The sequence below is a fragment of the Scyliorhinus torazame genome, chromosome 29 (genome assembly GCF_047496885.1).
Source record: "Scyliorhinus torazame isolate Kashiwa2021f chromosome 29, sScyTor2.1, whole genome shotgun sequence".
NCBI lineage: Eukaryota > Metazoa > Chordata > Chondrichthyes > Carcharhiniformes > Scyliorhinidae > Scyliorhinus > Scyliorhinus torazame.
The window spans coordinates 16,217,098-16,236,049 of NC_092735.1; the positions used below are offsets into that span (position 1 = coordinate 16,217,098).

At 47.6% G+C, this 18,952-nt stretch overlaps 1 protein-coding gene across 1 annotated transcript; it reads right to left on the reverse strand.

Moving 5' to 3' along the window:
- Nucleotides 1-226: 226 nt before the first annotated feature.
- On the reverse strand, nucleotides 227-15,115 carry LOC140403893 (glutamate receptor ionotropic, NMDA 2B-like). The gene is made up of 2 exons (XM_072492115.1): nucleotides 14,882-15,115; nucleotides 227-4,510 (listed from the first exon to the last, which is right to left on the reverse strand). The coding sequence occupies exons 1-2, from the start codon at nucleotides 15,113-15,115 to the stop codon at nucleotides 2,711-2,713; spliced, it is 2,034 nt and encodes a 677-aa protein (XP_072348216.1). The 3' UTR covers nucleotides 227-2,710.
- Nucleotides 15,116-18,952: the final 3,837 nt, after the last annotated feature.

An 18,952-nucleotide genomic window follows, 5' to 3' on the forward strand; every position in this document is an offset into this window, starting at 1 on the left:
CCTTCCTCCATACTCCCAACCCCATAAGGCAGCTCCGGCTACAAGATCCCCAAAGCCAGCGCAAACTGGAGATCGAACCAGCAGCCTCCTCGGTCTGGCCGGAGGCTAACCTCTGCCAATATATCACAGAATCGGAGTACGGCTACAGTATTTGCGAGGATAAGCTGTACCTTTGGCTAAACGTAAGTGGCCTGGGTGGTTCAGATGCCCATTAGCCAGTGGGGGGGGGGGGGGGGTGATGAAGGACCCTCTACAAACTCTGACCAATGAAGAGATTGCTCACAGCACTATCACAATAACAAATAACATCTTGTTGACACCTTTTAGAGTAAAAATGTGCATTGAACTCTTCAGAGTATTAAATTACTTCAGCTCAGGACCACATTTGACTTCTTCGCTGTCAGTACTGTGCTCGTATTCTGGGATTCTTTAAAATTCATCACAGTGTGGGCAAATCATCCATGTAAAAAATACAAGATGACAGGAGTTAAATGGTGTCAATGTACAGCTGGTAAAGGACGATCACAGCGTAGTCAAAGGCTCCCCATCCACGACAACTTTAGCAGTCCTTAACCATTAACCCTTCCCAGCAGGCTCCCATCTAACCAGCTTCTTAGATCCTTAATACATTGCAGTGTGCTTAGGGAGTTACTGGTCAGTCAGGTCAAGGTTCACCTTCTATTAGCATAATTCATTCAATGTTTTAACATCATTCGTTACGCTTGGACATCTGCTATAGTTGGGAGTGATGGGACGCCTTTTAACTGAGGGGAGAGATGAAATGCTGCGATGGCGTGTTATTGAATGTCCACTCCCAGGCGGGGAAGAGTCACAAAGTGGTCTTTCCCATCTGGCAATGGACATCGCCATAACTCCACCGCACAGCAACACTCTGCTAATTCCTGATCAGAAGTATCAAATATTACTAGATTGTAGTGCAAAAATCCCGTTTCATTCCAACTGCAATGAAATTTCACCTCACGAGGCACTGGTGCAGTGATGCTATCGTCTACACCCATGGGATGAAAAGAGATCATTGTCATGCTAGCTGACAGCTAGCAGTACTCTTTCGCTGAAAGACCTGTGAGTATGTAGCAAGTGATCATTTAATTAGGCGTCATTGCATCCCCTTCCTGCCTGGCATTCTTTGTTGAGCAGTAATATTATTATTCACCTCACTGGAATAAAATTGTTTCCCCCATGTTGCTAAATAGAAGCTGCAGCTGGATTGAGGATTTCTTCTTATCCATAGGCCTGTCTATCACAGTGGTCATAGTTACGGTTTTCATTCAATAGCCATACACCTTTAACGACCATCTTTGACAATCTTTAAGGACTTAAAGATCTCTGGCTTTTTGAATCACGATGCCACTGTCACTGTGACATTGCTGTGACATCACTGCTGCTGTGGCATCACTGTCACGGTGACATCGCTGTGACATCACTGTCACGGTTATGGCTCTATCGCTGTGACATCACTGCCACTGTAACATCACTGCCACTGTGCCATCACTATCACTGTGACATCACTGTCACTGTGACATCACTATCAGTGTGACATTACTATCAGTGTGACATCACTGTCACTGTGACATCACTGCTGCTGTGACATCACTGCTGATGTGACATCACTGTCACTGCAACATCACTGTCACTGTAACATTGTCACTGTAACATCACTGCTGCTGTGACAGCGATGCCACTTTCACTATGACATCACTGTCATTGTGACATCAGTCACTGAGACATCACTGTCACTGTGACATCACTGCCACTGCAACATCACTGTGATATCACTGTTGCTGTGACATCACTGTCACTGTGACATCACTGTCACTGTGACATCGCTGTCACTGTGACATCACTGCCACTGCGACATCACTGTGTAAACACTGTTGCTGTGACATCACTGTCACTGTGACATCGCTGTCACTGACATCACTGCCACTGTGACATCACTGTGACATCATTGATGATGTGACATCACTATCACAGTGATATGACTGTTACTGTGGCATCACTGCCACTGTGACGTCGCTGTCACTGTGATGTCACTATGATATCACTGCCAATGTGATGTTACTGGGATGTCACTGTTGCTGTGATGTCACTATCACTGTGATGTCACTGTCAATATGAAGTCATAGCCTATCACTATTGTGACGAGCTGACAATGTCATAACACACTGTGCTTGTACAGTCACTCCAAGGATATCCCTGAATGTACACACACATTTACACACAAATGTACATTCACACTCACACCACCAATCTGAGATCACTTTTACTAGAACCCATGTCCACTCATGCAACAGTGATTGCAGCTGGTGTTTACCCAGAACCCTGGAGAGGCATTCAGAATGAAGCTGTTTGGAGTCTTCAGTGATGAGTGTGTTAATACAGGTTTTAACTGTACAGTATTGGCCCAATATTAATATTCACCATATTAATCATCACCCCCTAACAATGATGCTTCACCTGATGTAACTTGATACAAATGACATGCAGTGAGAATTTTGCCATGTTGTAATGGACCGGACTCAATGTTCATCACGGAATCCAATTCACTCCCGTAATAACAATGTGCCATGATGCGTGTATGAAGATCCAAAACATAAAAAATAGAAAACAGTGGGTCCATCTGGAACGCCAGTATGTCGTGCATACCAGGACCTCCTTAACAACACCCAAACCAGGAGCGAGTCCATCCTCAGACATCTGACTCAATGCTGGACAGTTTCTCGTATACGTGCCCATTGCTGGACCCGTTGAATGCCCTGGGAGTCTTGTTATTTGCCACACACACTGTCGGCTGGCTTCCTGTGCATATTTCCTTCTGAAACCTGGCGGGCATGGCGTTGAGCACGGATGAGGCTGTCTTGGCCGAAGGGTGGAAATCGAAGCGCGTTTTGGAGATGGCCGGATGCTTGAAGAAGTGCGACTTGCTGCCATGCAGCAAGCACTGGTCGTCACCGAAGGTGGGGATGAAGGGGTTCTGAGTGACCCGGTCGGGGTAGAGGGATTTGCTCAATGTGTAGCGGCTGAGGTTGTGCCGCTCCGGGGCGGGGGGCTTGCTGATGAAGACTGGTTCTGCCTGTGCTTCAAACATGTGCGCGTAGGGGCTTCCCTCCAGGAAGCGGTCTTTCTCCTTGAGGCTCACGCTCCGCGGGGTGATCGCCACGTTATCTTCTTTCTGCATCTCGACAAACGTGTCGTAGGAGTGCTGCCGCCGCAACTTGTTCCGGTTGCGCCTCTGCAGTTTGGTGGAGTCGGTCGGGCTCTGGTGGTACTTGGTGACACCGACCCCAGGGGGGAGAGGCTGGTCCACGTCTTGCAGTGAGTTGTCCTCGCTGATGTCGTACAACGTGGCTGTTTTCTTGCAAGTCTCGCACCAAAGGCAGGCGGCCCTGTTGGCGTTCTGCCCCCCATAGTTGTGGAGCTTGGAGGGGCAGTTGTGGCAGTAGTTCTCGGGCTGGTGCTCGCTCCACTCGGGCATGCCCACGTTCTTGTCCCACAGGCCCACGGTGGAGGCGTGCAGGTTGCTCTTGCGCTCGCCCGCCCCGAACTCGCCGACGTGGACGTGGTGCGGCCTGTTCAGGCGAGAGCCGGACGGGTCGTGCTTCGTAAAGTCATCGTTGTGGCTCTTGTAGAGGTCTGTCAGGTCCACGTGCTCCCAGTGGGACACGTTGTCCTTGCAGCGAAACTGGTCGTGGTAGAAATCCCGGAGCTTGTCCTTGTTGAAGAAACGTGCCTTCCTGTCCGAGGTGTGGGCCTTCCGTCGGTAGGCGAGCTCAATTTCATCAAATTCCTTCCGGGACTTGGCTGAGGCCGGCCTCTTCTTCAGGCTGTCTTTATACTGCTTACGGCGCTTGGTGTTGCCTATGTTGCCATAGGTAACCGTGTGGGTTGATATGTCCGACACGTCAGATCGAATCAGGTCATCGTGGGCGTAGCGGTCATTTTTGAACAGGTACTTGTGGTTCTCGTAGCTATCGCTAAGGTGGCCTTGTGCATGTTTCAGGGGCAAACCAATTTCAAAGGGCTTCCTCGACAATGGCCTGCCTTGAGTCCCAAACATCGCATTGTCGCACTCGTACGGGATGTCCAAGGAGCTGGTGCTGGCGATACTGTGCGGGCGGTGATGATGGTAATGGTCCTGGTAGATGCTGTTGGTGTCCTTGGCGTGGAGGTTGCCAAATGTCCTCTCCACCTCGCTGATGTAGTCGCTGAAGAGGTTGTCATCGGGCTGGTAGGACTTGCAGTCGGAGTGAGTGAAGCTCCGGCGGTGCTCAGGGACGTCGAAGACGGATGGGTCGCGGCCGATGAAGTCAAGGGCGCTCTGGGGAGAGCCGAAGTGCGTGCCGTTGACCCCGGTGAGGTTAGCCATGCTCTTCGCCGTCCTCAGCAGCCGCATGATGTTGGAATGGGTGTCGTTCACAGTGGCGGTGGGGGATTCCATGCAAGACTTGTTATCCTCGATGGGGACACCATGAATGCAGCTATATATACCCTGAAACAAAGCACAAAAAAAAATAAGGAGTAGCTCAGGGGGTGTGCAGAACACTAACACTCAAAGAGGTTAAACTAAAATGTTATTGAAATGGCCGTTAGCTCACTTATAGTGTCGGTCCAATTATGTAGAATTACATTGAGTAGGCAGTACAGAAATAGTCAATTCACTGGTCTATCAGGGCTCCTTACAAGACTCCTCCCTCCCACACTTACATTATTCTACCACTATCCTTCGCTCCCTTTCTCCCTCATGTGCTGATCTCTCTTCCACTTAAAAGCATTGATTCCATTGCCCTCAACTAAACCAAGTCGGAGATTCGAACCACTCTCGGGATAAAAAAAATTCTCCTGATTTGCAATTGAATTTTGACCATAAGACCATAACATGTAGGAACAGGAATTATCCATTCGGCCCATCGAGTCTGCTGCGCCATACAATGAGATCATGACTGATCTGATATGATAACCTCAACCCCACTTTTCCCCCTTATCCATCTTATATCCTCGATTCCTCACATTAAAAATCTGTCCAGAACATACTCAACAATCCAGGCTCTACAGCTCTCTGCGGTAAAGAATTCTACAGATCCACTCCCCTCTGAGACAAGAAATTCCTCCTCATCTCTGTCTGAAATGGGCGATCTCTTACTCTGAGATTGTGCCCTCTGATCCTAGACTCTCCCACAAGGGGAAACAACCTCTCAGCATCGACCCTGTCAAACCCCCTGAGAATCCGACATGTCTCAATAAGGTCGCCTCTCACTCTTATAAACTCCAATAAGTACAGGCCCAACCCACTCGACCCCTCCTCATAAGAAAATCCCTCCATACCCAGGATCAGCCTAGTGAACCTTCTCTGGACTGCCTCCAATGCTGGGATGTCTTCCCTTAAGACTGTTCACAGTATTCCAGTTGCAGTCTAACTAGTGCCTTGTACGGTTTTAGCAAGACATCCCTAAATTTATCCTCAATTCCATTTGAAATAAAGGCCAAAATTCCATTTGCCTTTGCTGAACTTGCAAGCTCTCTGACCGATATGGCCCCTAGCTTAGGATTAGGTCCTGTGGCGAGCACCCCTACCACTGAGCCAGAGATCACGGGAGGGTGTGTCCTTAACGTGACCAAACAGTTCGATGGTCAGCCTTTATGTCCTTTCAATATGCAGGTGGTAAGAGTGGGAATACTTCTTGGTCAGAAGGCTGAAACAACCCACTCCCACAGCGGCTCTTTCCCAAACAAAATCATGATCTGATCCAATGGAAATCCATGGTTTCCAATGTTATCTCAGAGCATGGTGATGTGTTATGTTCTCTGGGATAACACAGGCTGCAACTCGATGCAGCTTTGACCAAATGATACTCCAGACTTTGAAGTTAGTTCAATGTGATTTATTGAACCATCAGCACAGTTCTCTATGAGCTCGACTCTCCTGCTAATCTTGCTACAGTAACTCAGTCTAACTAACCAGTCTGCTCTAAGCCACGTGGTGGGTGTGATGCTTCTGATCTGCCCCTGTCCTTCTCTCTAAGTGTCGCCTGTGGAAAGAGACAGAGCATGTGTGCCCTGTCCTTATATATGGGTTGCCCCCTTGTGGTAGTGTCACCTCTGGGTGTCTTGACTGCCCATTGGTCGTGTCCTATTCTATGTGTTCATTAGCTGTATGTCATGACATCTCCGGTGCTCCCTCTAGTGTTTACTTAGTTGTAGTGTATTTACATTAACCCCTTGTGTATATACAGTGATGCATATCACCACACACGGAACCTGAAGATGGAGGAGTTTCAGATCCCTCCCCCCATGAATCAAAAGCTTTCCCTATCTGTTATAACCTGCCGAGATCCTATTAGTTAGGGACAATTGGTTACCCCATGTTCCTTGAGGAAGATGAGCTCCCCCAATGAGCGGGAGAGGTGGGGAGGGGGGGGGGGGGCAATCATTAGCAGTGCAGTTGTAGAAATAGAGCTGGCAAGCATGGTACCGGCTAGAGAAGGTACCTGTAGTGAACTGCTGGTACCGTGTACATATTGTTGTAAATAAAGTTACTTTCTGTTTCACTCTACAAATCCGTGCTGGATTCTTCGTGGCCCTCACAAAATGATCAAACCAGCTCATAATTTTAAAGGTGTCTATGAGATCCGTCTCTGACCTCCCCTTTTACAGAATAAAACAGTCCCCTCCTTCCTCTCAAACTGCTACCGGCTACAGATCTGGGCCAGGAACCAGTGTGGAGTTTTCCTGCTGAAGCCACATCGCCCCCAATGCTCAGGCAAAGTGGAGACGCTGGGAGAATTTTAAAACTTGCCTCGCACCCGTTCTAATTTTACTGGAGACAGTGGATAGCTGGATGGCTTTTGGTGTCCTCATCTGAGGCATTGCGCATTGTCAGAATGAAGTGGTGCGCCATTATACCTATGATGTCACTCATGCGTCCTTTTGCAGACTTGAGGTTTGTGACCAGCTACAGAGCTTGGCGTGATGCTCGTTTTGTTATGCTCTTGACGTAGCACAAGCTGCTTCCTTGATGTGCACTCCGACAAAGGAAGGTTCAGACTTGGAGATAGCTTCAACACATTTATTACTGTTAATGATTCTCCTACTTGGATTCAACTCTCCTGTTAATCCTGCTATAGCTACTCAGACTGACGAACCAGTCTGCTACAATCCACGTGGTGGGTGTGATGTGTTTCAATCAATCCTATGTACTCACTAAGTATCTCCACTGGAAAGAGGAAGATTATGTGTACTGTGTCCTTTTATATGGGTTGGTGTAATGCCCTCCTGTGGTAGTGTCACCTCTGTGTGTATCGTGACTGCCCATTGGGCGTGTCCTATCTTACTGACCTATTGGTTGAATGTCTGTGTGTCATGTCTCTGGTGATCCCTCTAGTGTCTATCTAGTCTACGTGTATTTACATTAACCCCTTGTGTATTTACAATGATGCATATCACCACACTCATGGAATTTTTTTTTCTTATTTTTCTCCTATACTTAGAGTACCCAATTAATTCTTTCCAACTAAGGGGCAATTTAGCGCGGCCAATCCACCTAGCCTACACATCTTTGGGTTGTGGGGGCGAAACCCATGCAAACACGGGGAGAATGTGCAAACTCCACACGGACAGTGACCCAGAGCTGGAATCGACCCCGGGTCCTCGGCGCCCTGAGGCAGCAGTTCTAACCACTGCGCCACCGCACTGCCCCTGAAACATATGGAAATGTTACTTGCTCCATATCAGCAAAGCTGAGCTCCGGTGGTGGGCCTCGAATGTCGCAGTGCATCAAGTTCACTGCACTGGACACAAAGCAAATCCCGCCATGTAAGCATTGCGCAGGTCAAGGAGACACAGCCTGAGTGAGAGAGATACAGACCAAGTGAGAATTTGGTAATTTGGTGCAGTGAGCTAACCAGGAAAGGTAAGTGGTTAATCTAATTTTGCTGTTTTTCAGTTAAAAGTGCAGTGTAGATTAGTGTCTGATTGGCTGAAGCTGCCCCCACCCTAATTGCTGAGAGGCAGTTATCTGGCAGTCACCTGAGGCCTGTTAAGGGGCACAAAGGTACACATTGTATTCTTCTCTTTGAAGTTTTAGTGTGAGTCATCCTAAAGTCTGTATAAAAGACAGACAGAAAGCGCACATTAGTAAGCATTGTGCTGGTCAAGGAGACACAGCCTGAGTGAGTGAGACACAGACAGAGTGGGAATTTGGTAATTTGGTGCAGTGAGGTAATTCGGTGAAGAGTGGGAGAAGGTGCTTTTTCCCGACTGTTTTGTTCTCTCTCTTTCTACGGGCCTAATTTCGGGAGCCGTTTGGAGGAGGAGGAGCAGTCTCTGTGAGTATAAAAACCTAACGGTAACTTCCTGTTTTCCAGTTTTTCCCCCCAAAAGTGACGTCAGAGGGAAGCTGTGATCTGATTGGTTGATATCAAATCTGCCCCAAATTAAAAAAAAAAACACTTAAATTAAACTAATTAATTAATTAGTGATGGCTGGTCAGGTGATGTGCTTGAGCTGCTTGATGTGGGCGCTGGCAGATCCCATTGCGAGCTGCAGCGACCACATCTGCAGTAAGTGTTGGCTGCTCGAAGAGCTCCGGCTCAGTGTTGATGAGCTGGAGTCTGAGCTTCAAACACTGAGGCACATCCGGGAGGGGGAGACTTACCTGGACACTGTGTTTCAGGAGGCAGTCACACCTGTCAGAGTAAGTAGTTTAAATCCTGCCAGTGACCAGGGACAGCAGGGTGTGACTGCAAGTCAGGCAGGTAAAGGGAACCAGCAGTCAGGAACTCAGGAGCCTCAGCCCTTGACTCTGTCCAACAGGTATGAGGCACCTGCTCCCTGTGTGGATGGCGAACAGGGCTGCAGGAAGGATGAGTCAGCTGATCAAGGCACCATGGTTCAGCAGGCCATTCAAGGGGAGGGAGTAAATAGGCAAGTTGTAGTTGTAGGGGATTCTATTATCAGGGGGATAGATAGTATCCTTTGTGAGCAGGATAAAGTGTCTCGCATGGTATGTTGCCTGCCCGGTGCTAGGGTGCGGGACATCTCTGACCGGCTTGAAAGGATACTGGAGAAGGAGGGTGAGGATCCAGTTGTTGTGGTCCATGTCGGTACCAACAACATAGACAAGTCTAGGAAAGAGGACCTGTTTAGAGATTATAAAGAGCTAGGATTCAAATTAAAAAACAGGTCCTCAAGGGTCATAATCTCCGGATTACTGCCCGAGCCACGTGCAAATTGGCATAGGGAGGCAAGAATAAGGGAACTTAACACGTGGCTGAAAGAGTGGTGTGGGAAAGAGGGGTTCCTTTTCATGGGACACTGGCATCAGTTTAGGGACAGGGGGGACCTATACCGTTGGGATGGTCTCCACCTGAACCGAGCTGGGACCAGTGTTCTGGCGAAAAGAGTAAATAGGGTGGTCAATAGGACTTTAAACTAAAGATTGGGGGGGAAGGGAAAGTCAGGGAACCAAGAGGTGAAGTAATCAGTGGGAAGCGTAGCTGCTTAGGAATACAAAAAAGCACGAAAAGACAAAACTCAGGAGAGGTTACGATAGTCCCCATCCCACAAAATATGACACAGTGTATGGAAAGGCTCAGTAAACCAAGGTCCACCACACTAAGAAAACAAAAAGGGACGGTCAAGAGAGAATTAAAGGTGCTATATTTAAATGCGCGCAGTGTACGGAACAAGGTAGATGAGCTTGTGGCCCAGATTGTGACAGGCAGGTATGATGTGGTAGGCATCACAGAGACATGGTTGCAGGGGGTTCAGGACTGGCATTTAAACATCCAGGGATTCACAACCTATCGAAAAGACAGAGAGGTGGGCAGAGGGGGCGGGGTTGCCTTGTTAATTAGGAATGAAATTAAATCAATAGCACTAAATGACATAGGGTCAGATGATGTGGAGTCTGTGTGGGTAGAGTTGAGGAACCACAAAGGCAAAAAAACCATAATGGGAGTTATGTACAGGCCTCCTAACAGTGGTCAGGACCGGGGGCACAAAATGCACCACGAAATAGAAAGTGCATGTCAGAAAGGCAAGGTCACAGTGATCATGGGGGACTTCAATATGCAGGTGGACTGGGTAAATAATGCTGCCAGTGGACCCAAGGAAAGGGAATTCATTGAAGGTTTTCAGGAGGGCTTTTTGGAACAGCTTGTGGTGGAGCCCACGAGGGAACAGGCCATTCTGGACTTAGTGTTATGTAATGAGCCAGACTTGATTAAAGATCTTAAAGTAAGGGAACACTTAGGAGGCAGTGATCATAATATGGTAGAATTCAATCTCCAATTTGAAAGAAAGAAGGTAGAATCAGATGTAAAAGTGTTACAGTTAAATAAAGGTAACTACAGGGGCATGAGGGAGGAACTGACGAAAATCTACTGGGAGCAGAGCCTAGTGGGAAAGACAGCAGAACAGCAATGGCAGGAGTTTCTGGGAGTAATTGAGGACACAGTACAGAGGTTCATCCCAAAGAAAAGAAAGGTTATCAGAGGGGGGATTAGGCAGCCATGGCTGACAAAGGAAGTTAGGGAATGCATCAAAGCAAAAGAGAAAGCCTATAATGTGGCAAAGAGTAGTGGGAAGTCAGAAGATTGGGAAGGCTACAAAAACAAACAAAGGATAACAAAGAGAGAAATAAGGAACGAGAGGATCAAATATGAAGGTAGGCTAGCCAGTAACATTAGGAATGATAGTAAAAGTTTCTTTAAATACATTAAAAACAAACGGGAGGCAAAAGTTGACATTGGGCCGCTCCAAAATGACGCTGGTAATTTTGTGATGGGAGACAAGGAAATAGCTGAGGAACTAAATAAGTACTTTGCGTCAGTCTTCACAGTAGAAGACATGACTAATATCCCAACAATTCCGGAGAGTCAGGGGGAAGAGTTGAAAATGGTAGCCATCACAAAGGAGAAAGTGCTAGAGAAACTAAGAGGTCTAAAAATTGATAAATCTCCGGGCCCAGATGGGCTACAGCCTAGAGTTCTAAAGGAGATAGCTGAAGAAATAGTGGAGGCGTTAGTTATGATCTTTCAAAAGTCACTGGAGTCAGGGAAAGTCCCAGAGGATTGGAAAATCGCTGTTGTAACCCCCCTGTTCAAGAAGGGAACAAGGAAAAAGATGGAAAATTATAGGCCAATTAGCCTAACCTCGGTTGTTGGCAAGATTCTAGAATCCATTGTTAAGGATGAGATTTCTAAATTCTTGGAAGTGCAGGGTCGGATTCGGACAAGTCAGCATGGATTTAGTAAGGGGAGGTCATGCCTGACAAACATGTTAGAGTTCTTTGAAGAGATAACAAATAGGTTAGGCCAAGGAGAGCCAATGGATGTTATCTATCTTGACTTCCAAAAGGCCTTTGATAAGGTGCCTCACGGGAGACTGCTGAGTAAAATAAGGGCCCATGGTATTCGCGGCAAGGTACTAACATGGATTGATGATTGGCTGTCAGGCAGAAGGCAGAGAGTTGGGATAAAAGGTTATTTTTCGGAATAGCAACCGGTGACGAGTGGTCGGAGGGTTCAGTGTTGGGGCCACAGCTGTTCTCTTTATATATTAACGATCTAGATGACAGGACTGGGGGCATTCTGGCTAAGTTTGCCGATGATACAAAGATAGGTGGAGGGGCAGGTAGTATGGAGGAGGTGGGGAGGCTGCAGAAAGATTTAGACAGTTTAGGAGAGTGGTCCAAGAAATGGCTGATGAAATTCAACGTGGGCAAGTGCGAGGTCTTGCACTTTGGAAAAAAGAATAGAGGCATGGACTATTTTCTAAACGGTGACAAAATTCATAATGCTGAAGTGCAAAGGGACTTGGGAGTCCTAGTCCAGGATTCTGTAAACGTAAACTTGCAGGTTGAGTCCGTAATTAAGAAAGCAAATGCAATGTTGTCATTCATCTCAAGAGGCTTGGAATATAAAAGCAGGGATGTACTTCTGAAGCTTTATAAAGCATGAGTTAGGCCCCATTTAGAATACTGTGAGCAATTTTGGGCCCCACACCTCAGGAAGGACATACTGGCACTGGAGCGGGTCCAGCGGAGATTCACACGGATGATCCCAGGAATGGTAGGCCTAACATACGATGAACGTCTGAGGATCCTGGGATTATATTCATTGGAGTTTAGGAGGTTGAGGGGAGATCTAATAGAAACTTACAAGATAATGAATGGCTTAGATAGGGTGGACGTAGGGAAGTTGTTTCCATTAGCAGGGGAGTCTAGGACCCGGGGGCACAGCCTTAGAATAAAAGGGAGTCACTTTAGAACAGAGATGAGGAGAAATTTCTTCAGCCAGAGAGTGGTGGGTCTGTGGAATTCATTGCCACAGAGGGCGGTGGAGGCCGGGACATTGAGTGTCTTTAAGACAGAAGTTGATAAGTTCTTGATTTCTCGAGGAATTAAGGGCTATGGAGAGAGAGCGGGTAAATGGAGTTGAAATCAGCCATGATTGAATGGTGGAGTGGACTCGATGGGCCGAATGGCCTTACTTCCGCTCCTATGTCTTATGGTCTTATGGTCTTATGTCAGTTTTCACCATTGAGTCAGTCCATCCCTAGAATTAGGACTGAGGTTGGGAGAAATCTCTTCACCCAGAGAGTGGTGAATCTGTGGAATTCGCGCCACAGAAAGTAGTTGAGGTGAAAACATTTGGGTAATTTCAAGAAGGGGTTAGACGTAGCTCTTGGGGCTAAAGGGATCAGGAATATGGGGGGAGGGGGGAGAAGGGATCAGGATATTGATCTTAATGATCAACCATGATTGTAATGAATGGCGGAGCAGGCTCGAAGGGCCGAATGGCCTCCTACTACTTCTATTTTCCAATTCGAGCACATAATCCACTCGGGCACTTTGGCGCAATATTGAAGGAGCGCTGCACTATTGGGGCTCCCATCTTTTGAATGAGGCGTTAAACCTGGGGCCCAGTCTGTCCCTCTCAAGTGACTGCAAAGGATCACATGGTCAAAGTAGAGCAGGGGAGTTCACCCCAGCCTTCCTGTAGTGTTGGAATCCTACTGTGCACAACATTTCTGTCCACATGACAACAGTCACAATCCGTCAAGAGGTCCTCTAAGGCAGACATCTTGAAGACACGATGAGACGCGACGGAAATGCAGGTGAATGATTGAGAGGAGACAGAGCGAAGGAATAAATAGAAGATACTTTGCAGGGGTCACTGAGGTCTCGTACTTTCACTATACGCATCAGTGACTCAGATGAAGGAGTAGAGATTTGGGCACCCAAGTTTGGAGATCATACTGATCTATTGCAAGTACGGAATTTGGACATTGCTGAAAAAAGACACAGGCTGTCAAAGCTTTTCAAGCTGCACTCATCAGGACAATTCACAAGAATACCAAATTGTAAAAGGAACAACAATTTAGATTGCACAAGAAGAGAGTGCTGATTGGTTGACAAGCGAAATCTGACTGGTGGAGGCTGTCACCTTCAATCCAACATTAGATTCTGTGATTGGACAATATTTGCGAAACAATCCTGTTTGCGCTAAAAATTATACAGATAACAAATTTATCATAGTCAGTAGGGCTTGCAGTGTAATAATAAAAGGAGCTGGCTCACCTACATGTGCTAGAAGCTACATATATTCACACACTGGGCCCTGTCCTGTGCAGACAGAAAGTACATGTCCAGGCATTGCACTTTTTTTAGCCAAACCAAAGAGGTGACAGCCATTCCCTGGTTCATTCCCCAGAAGAATGCCTTATCCAATCAGAGCCAACCTGTCCGGTTTGAATTTAAACAAAGCTTGGCAGTTAATTGTCAGTTATCAGTTACTGGTGCATTCTCCATGGCAACTCTTCTACCAATCAGAGTCCGCCTGCCAACTGTGTCTCGGTGGTTGAGGACAGTTGCTATCCTGTTGAGACCAGCTCAGTCAGCACAGACCAGGAATCCAAGCGGAAACCTCCCTGAGCTCTTACTGAGGCTGGGTATTGCAAACATTGGGCCACTACAGGGAGTCACATTCGGTGATTTCTGACGCAGGAGCCCAGGCTGAACTTCCATCTGCTCGACAGGAGGGCCAATGCAATTGTTTAGAAATCTACCTTGGAGATGTCCTACGATAAACAATTAAACACTGGGAAAACTAAGAGATGAGAACGGGTAAAATCTTATGGGAATCTCAGTTGCCCCTACTTTCCCGTGGTTGTGGGGGGACCTGAACCCCTATCCTCATCATAGACTTGTGGATTAATCACCCAATCAGCATCAACAGGCTGCGGTGAATCGCCCAATCACCACCAGTGAGCTGCAGTGAGTTATCCAATCAGGGCAGGGAATGACAATGAGTTATCCAATCAAGGACAATCAGTGGCGATGAATTAGCCAATCAGGGACAATGAGCTGCAGCAAGTTATCCAATCAGTGAGATAGGGCAGCACGGCGGCACAGTGGTTAGCACTGCTGCCTCACAGCGCCATGGACCCGGGTTCCATTCAGCGGAGTCTGCACTTTCTCCCCGTGGCTGCGTGGGTTTCCTCCGGGTGCTCCGGTTTCCTCCCGCAGCCCAAAGATGTGCAGGTTTGGGGGATTGGCTGTGCTAAATTGCCTCTTCGTGTGCAGGTCGGGTAACGGGGTTACTGGTGCAGGGGCAGAGAGGATCGGTGCAGACTCGATGGGCCGAATGGCCCCCTTCTGCAGGGATTCTATGATATATTCCGTGGACTGTGGGCCTCACTGACTGGCTGCCGTGGTGGGATTATTAGCCTGGGTTGCTGGTTCCAGTGACATGACCACGACAGCGCCCTCTACCCGCAAGCCCCCCCCCCCCCCCCCCCCAAAGGCAAGGTGTGAGGAGAGCAAATGCAAGCGGGAGGAGGCGGAGAGTTATGGCCTTACCCTGCTGACTGAAAACATGACGCCCGGCTTTCCAGTGCAGACGCCCATGAAGCAATGCCTCAGCTGCCAGTAGAAGAGGTGTTCGCAGATGAAGGTGAGCAGGCTCAGGGTCATTGCAGCTCCCAACATGTAGAACACGCCCGCCATGTTGTCAACGTCCAGCTGGCTGCTCATCACCTCGTTCTTCTCATTGTGGCAGATGCCGGTGAGCCAGAGGGCTTCCAGCTCCTCCATGTCTCCTAGAAGGAAAGGAGAGAGAGAGAGAGAAAGATAATCCCAGTCAGGAGTTGTCTAGAATCGCAAAACACTCCTGGAGACCTCGGACAGGAAACATGCAGCAGGCGAGAAGAGAGAAACAACGATGGACAATCAATTTAACAAAGCCAGAACCAGGCAATAGGGGTGTGGGGGAACAGTAACTCCAGGGGAAGTGCTGGCAAAAGGGCTTGAAAGGCTGCCCCCCGCAAAGAATTACAGCAGATTAGTGGCGTTGGTGTGGTGAATGTATTCACCCAATGCATAATACTGTAACCATTGTATTCACCAAATGTAACCTATGACCTGGAAGTGGTGATACGAGCTGCTTCCAGCTACTGTTCTGTAACTCTGGTGGGCTCCGCCTCTGGCTCCGCCCTCACCGGGGTCATCTATAACCCGGCCACCTGCGGGTGGTACTCATCTGCACCACCGACTCTGGCTAGGCAAGTTCACGACTAATAAAGCCTTATGTTCACTTGCCCTCTCTGCCTCTCGGTGCATTCATAGAATCATAGAATTTACAGTGCAGAAGGAGGCCATTCGGCCCATCGAGTCTGCACCGGTTCTTGGAAAGAGCACCCTACCCAAGCCCACACCTCCACCCTATCCCCTTTACCCAGTAACCCCACCCAACACTAAGGGCAATTTTGGACACTAAGGACAATTTATCACGGCCAATCCACCTAACCTGCACATCTTTGGACTGTGGGAGGAAACCGGAGCACCCGGAGGAAACCCACGCAGACACGGGGGAGAACGGACAGACTCCGCACAGACAGTGACCCAAGCCGGGAATGAACCTGGGACCCGTGAAGCAACTGTGCTGACAACTATGCTAGCGTGCTAGCCTATCGATCGACTCGCTTCCTAGCTATAAACCTTACCTCTGCTATTCTAAATTCCCATCTCTATAATGATAATGGAAACGGTTAGATAAACTTATCACGTTGTAACTACAGCCAGCGGGAGGCTGAGATGTTTCTCAGCTTCTCATCTTCTTATACCATGCTCGAATTACCTCTAGTTTCCTTGACTGCCGTACCTTTTGCTATTTAACCGTCAGCAATTATATTAAAGTATCCGATTAAAATAAAGACAGAACGTGTGCGGCTTTGAAGAGAGGACTGAAATACATCCCACGTCAAATTATCCCATGGCCTTGAAGGCTCCTTCATCAGAAAACAAGTCTGGTTCCCCATTGGCTTCTCTACAGCAGCACAGAGTGGAACATCATATGCACGCAGCGAATGTTAACTGGCTGGTGTCACCAACAGTCTTTGCTAGCATTATGTGTTGTGAATGCGCGAGTGCATGTGAACAGAAATAGGAGCGGGATCATTCAGCCCCTCGAGCCTGTTGCACCATTCAGCACGAGCACGGCTGACCTTCCACCTCTCTCCATATGCCCGAATTCCCTGAGAGACCAAGAATCCGTCTATCTCAGCCACAATGACAGGCCCAATGACAGAGCATCTTGTGCAGAAAATTCTAAAGATTCGTGACCCGCGGCGCGAACAAATATCCCCTCGTCTCAGTCCCAAATGATCGTCCCCCTGATGTTGAGATTGCGCTCAATGTTCTCGACTCTCCACCCAGAGGGAATCAAACTCTTGGTACATGTCCTGACAAGGCCCCCTTCACAATCCTACATGTTTCAATGAGCACATCTCTCAACTGACTGAACTCCAGTGGGTCCAGGCCTGATTTAAGATGGCCCTCTAATCCCTGGAACTATTGAGTTCTTTGAGAAGGTGACCAAACAGGTGGATGAGGGTGAAGCAGTTGATGTGGTGTATATGGATTTCAGTAAAGCGTTTGATAAGTTACCCCACAGTAGGCTACTGCAGAAAATACGGAGGCATGGGATTCAGGGTGATTTCGCAGTTTGGATCAGAAATTGGCTAGCTGGAAGAAGACAAAGGGTGGTGGTTGATGGGAAATGTTCAGACTGGAGTCCAGTTACGAGTGGCGTACCACAAGGATCTGTTTTGGGGCCACTGCTGTTTGTCATTTTTACAAATGACCTGGAGGAGGGCGTAGAAGGATGGGTGAGTAAATTTGCAGATGACACTAAAGTCGGTGGAGTTGTGGCCAGTGCGGAAGTATGTTACAAGTTACAGAGGGACATAGATAAGCTGCAGCGCTGGGCTGAGAGGTGGCAAATGGAGTTTAATGCAGAAAAGTGTGAGCTGATTCATTTTGGAAGGAATAACAGGAAGACAGAGTACTGGGCTAATGGTAAGATTCTTGGCAGTGTGGATGAGCAGAGAGATCTCGGTGTCCATGTACATAGATCCCTGAAAGTTGCCACCCAGGTTGATAGAGTTGTTAAGAAGGCATACTATGTGTTAGCTTTTATTGGTAGAGGGATTGAGTTTTGGAGCCATGAGGTCATGTTGCAGCTGTACAAAACTCTGGTGCGACCGCATTTGGAGTATTGCGTGCAATTCTGGTCGCCGCATTATAGGAAAGATGTGGAAGCATTGGAAAGGGTGCAGAGGAGATTTACCAGAATGTTGCCTGGTATGGAGGGAAGATCTTATGAGGAAAAACTGAGGGACTTGAGGCTGTTTTTGTTAGAGAGAAGAGGGTTAAGAGTTGACTTAATTGAGGCATATAAGATGATCAGAGGATTAGATAGGGTGGACAGTGAGAGCCTCTTTCCTCGGATGATGATGTCTAGCACAAGGGGACATAGCTTTCAATTGAGGGGAGATAGATATAGGACAGATGTCAGAGCTAGGTTCTTTACTCAAAGAGTAGTAAGGGCGTGGAATGCCCTGCCTGCAACAGTAGTGGGCTCGCCAACACTAAGGGCATTCAAATGGTCATTGGATAGACATATGGACGATAAGGGAATAGTGTAGATGGGCTTCAGAGTGGTTTCACAGGTCGGCGCAACATCGAGGGCCGAAGGGCCTGTACTGCGCTGTAATGTTCTATGTTCTATGCGAGTGAACCTTCTCTCAAGGTGATGGGCCAGGGTTTAGACTACCCCAAAGTGTATCATGGAGTTCACCTGACCCACAACCTTTACTAGATTTTGGTATGGGGAGCACACGGCCCACTCTACAGGTGTGGTACAGCAGAAATGGAAAAGTATTTTTTAAAGCAAAACAATGTTTATTCTATGAACTCAAGTTAACCTTTTTAAACCATACAGTGAACATCTTAGCAACCATCAATTCAAATACAACCCCCAAAGAATACAACACTAAGTAATGCCTTAAGCTTTCCTTTTAACATCCATACGACTGAAAAACAAAACCTTTAACAGAAGCACATCAGGTTAAAGTCACGACTGAAAACATTTATAATTCTGAATTCACCAAATGATCAAGAGATAGTCTTTTGATGGCAGAGAGAACAGCAGTACACCTGCTTGGGCTGGCTTCAGCTCCAACACAGAAAACAAAACTAAAACACACCCTGCAGCCTGCTCAAAAATGAAAGTAAAAAGCTGACAGACAGACGAGCTCCACCCACTCTCTGACATCACTGCAGTAGTAAACACCCATTTCTTAATGGTACTCTCACTACAGATATTTATATACACACCCATTTCTAAACACCCATTTCTTAAAGGTACACTCACATGACAGTATATACTTGTTTGTTGAGGACAAAAGAAACAATACATTTCTAACAGGTCTAGACAGAGTAAGTGTAGGAAGGATTTCCCCGATGGTGTCTGTGCATCCTCGCCTGTGTGGGTGCGTATGAGTTCATGTGAGCTTGTGCCTACACGTGTATCACGTGTGTCCATGGGTGAGATTTACCGCTTCTGCTCAGAGTCAACAGGCTTTTGGGTAC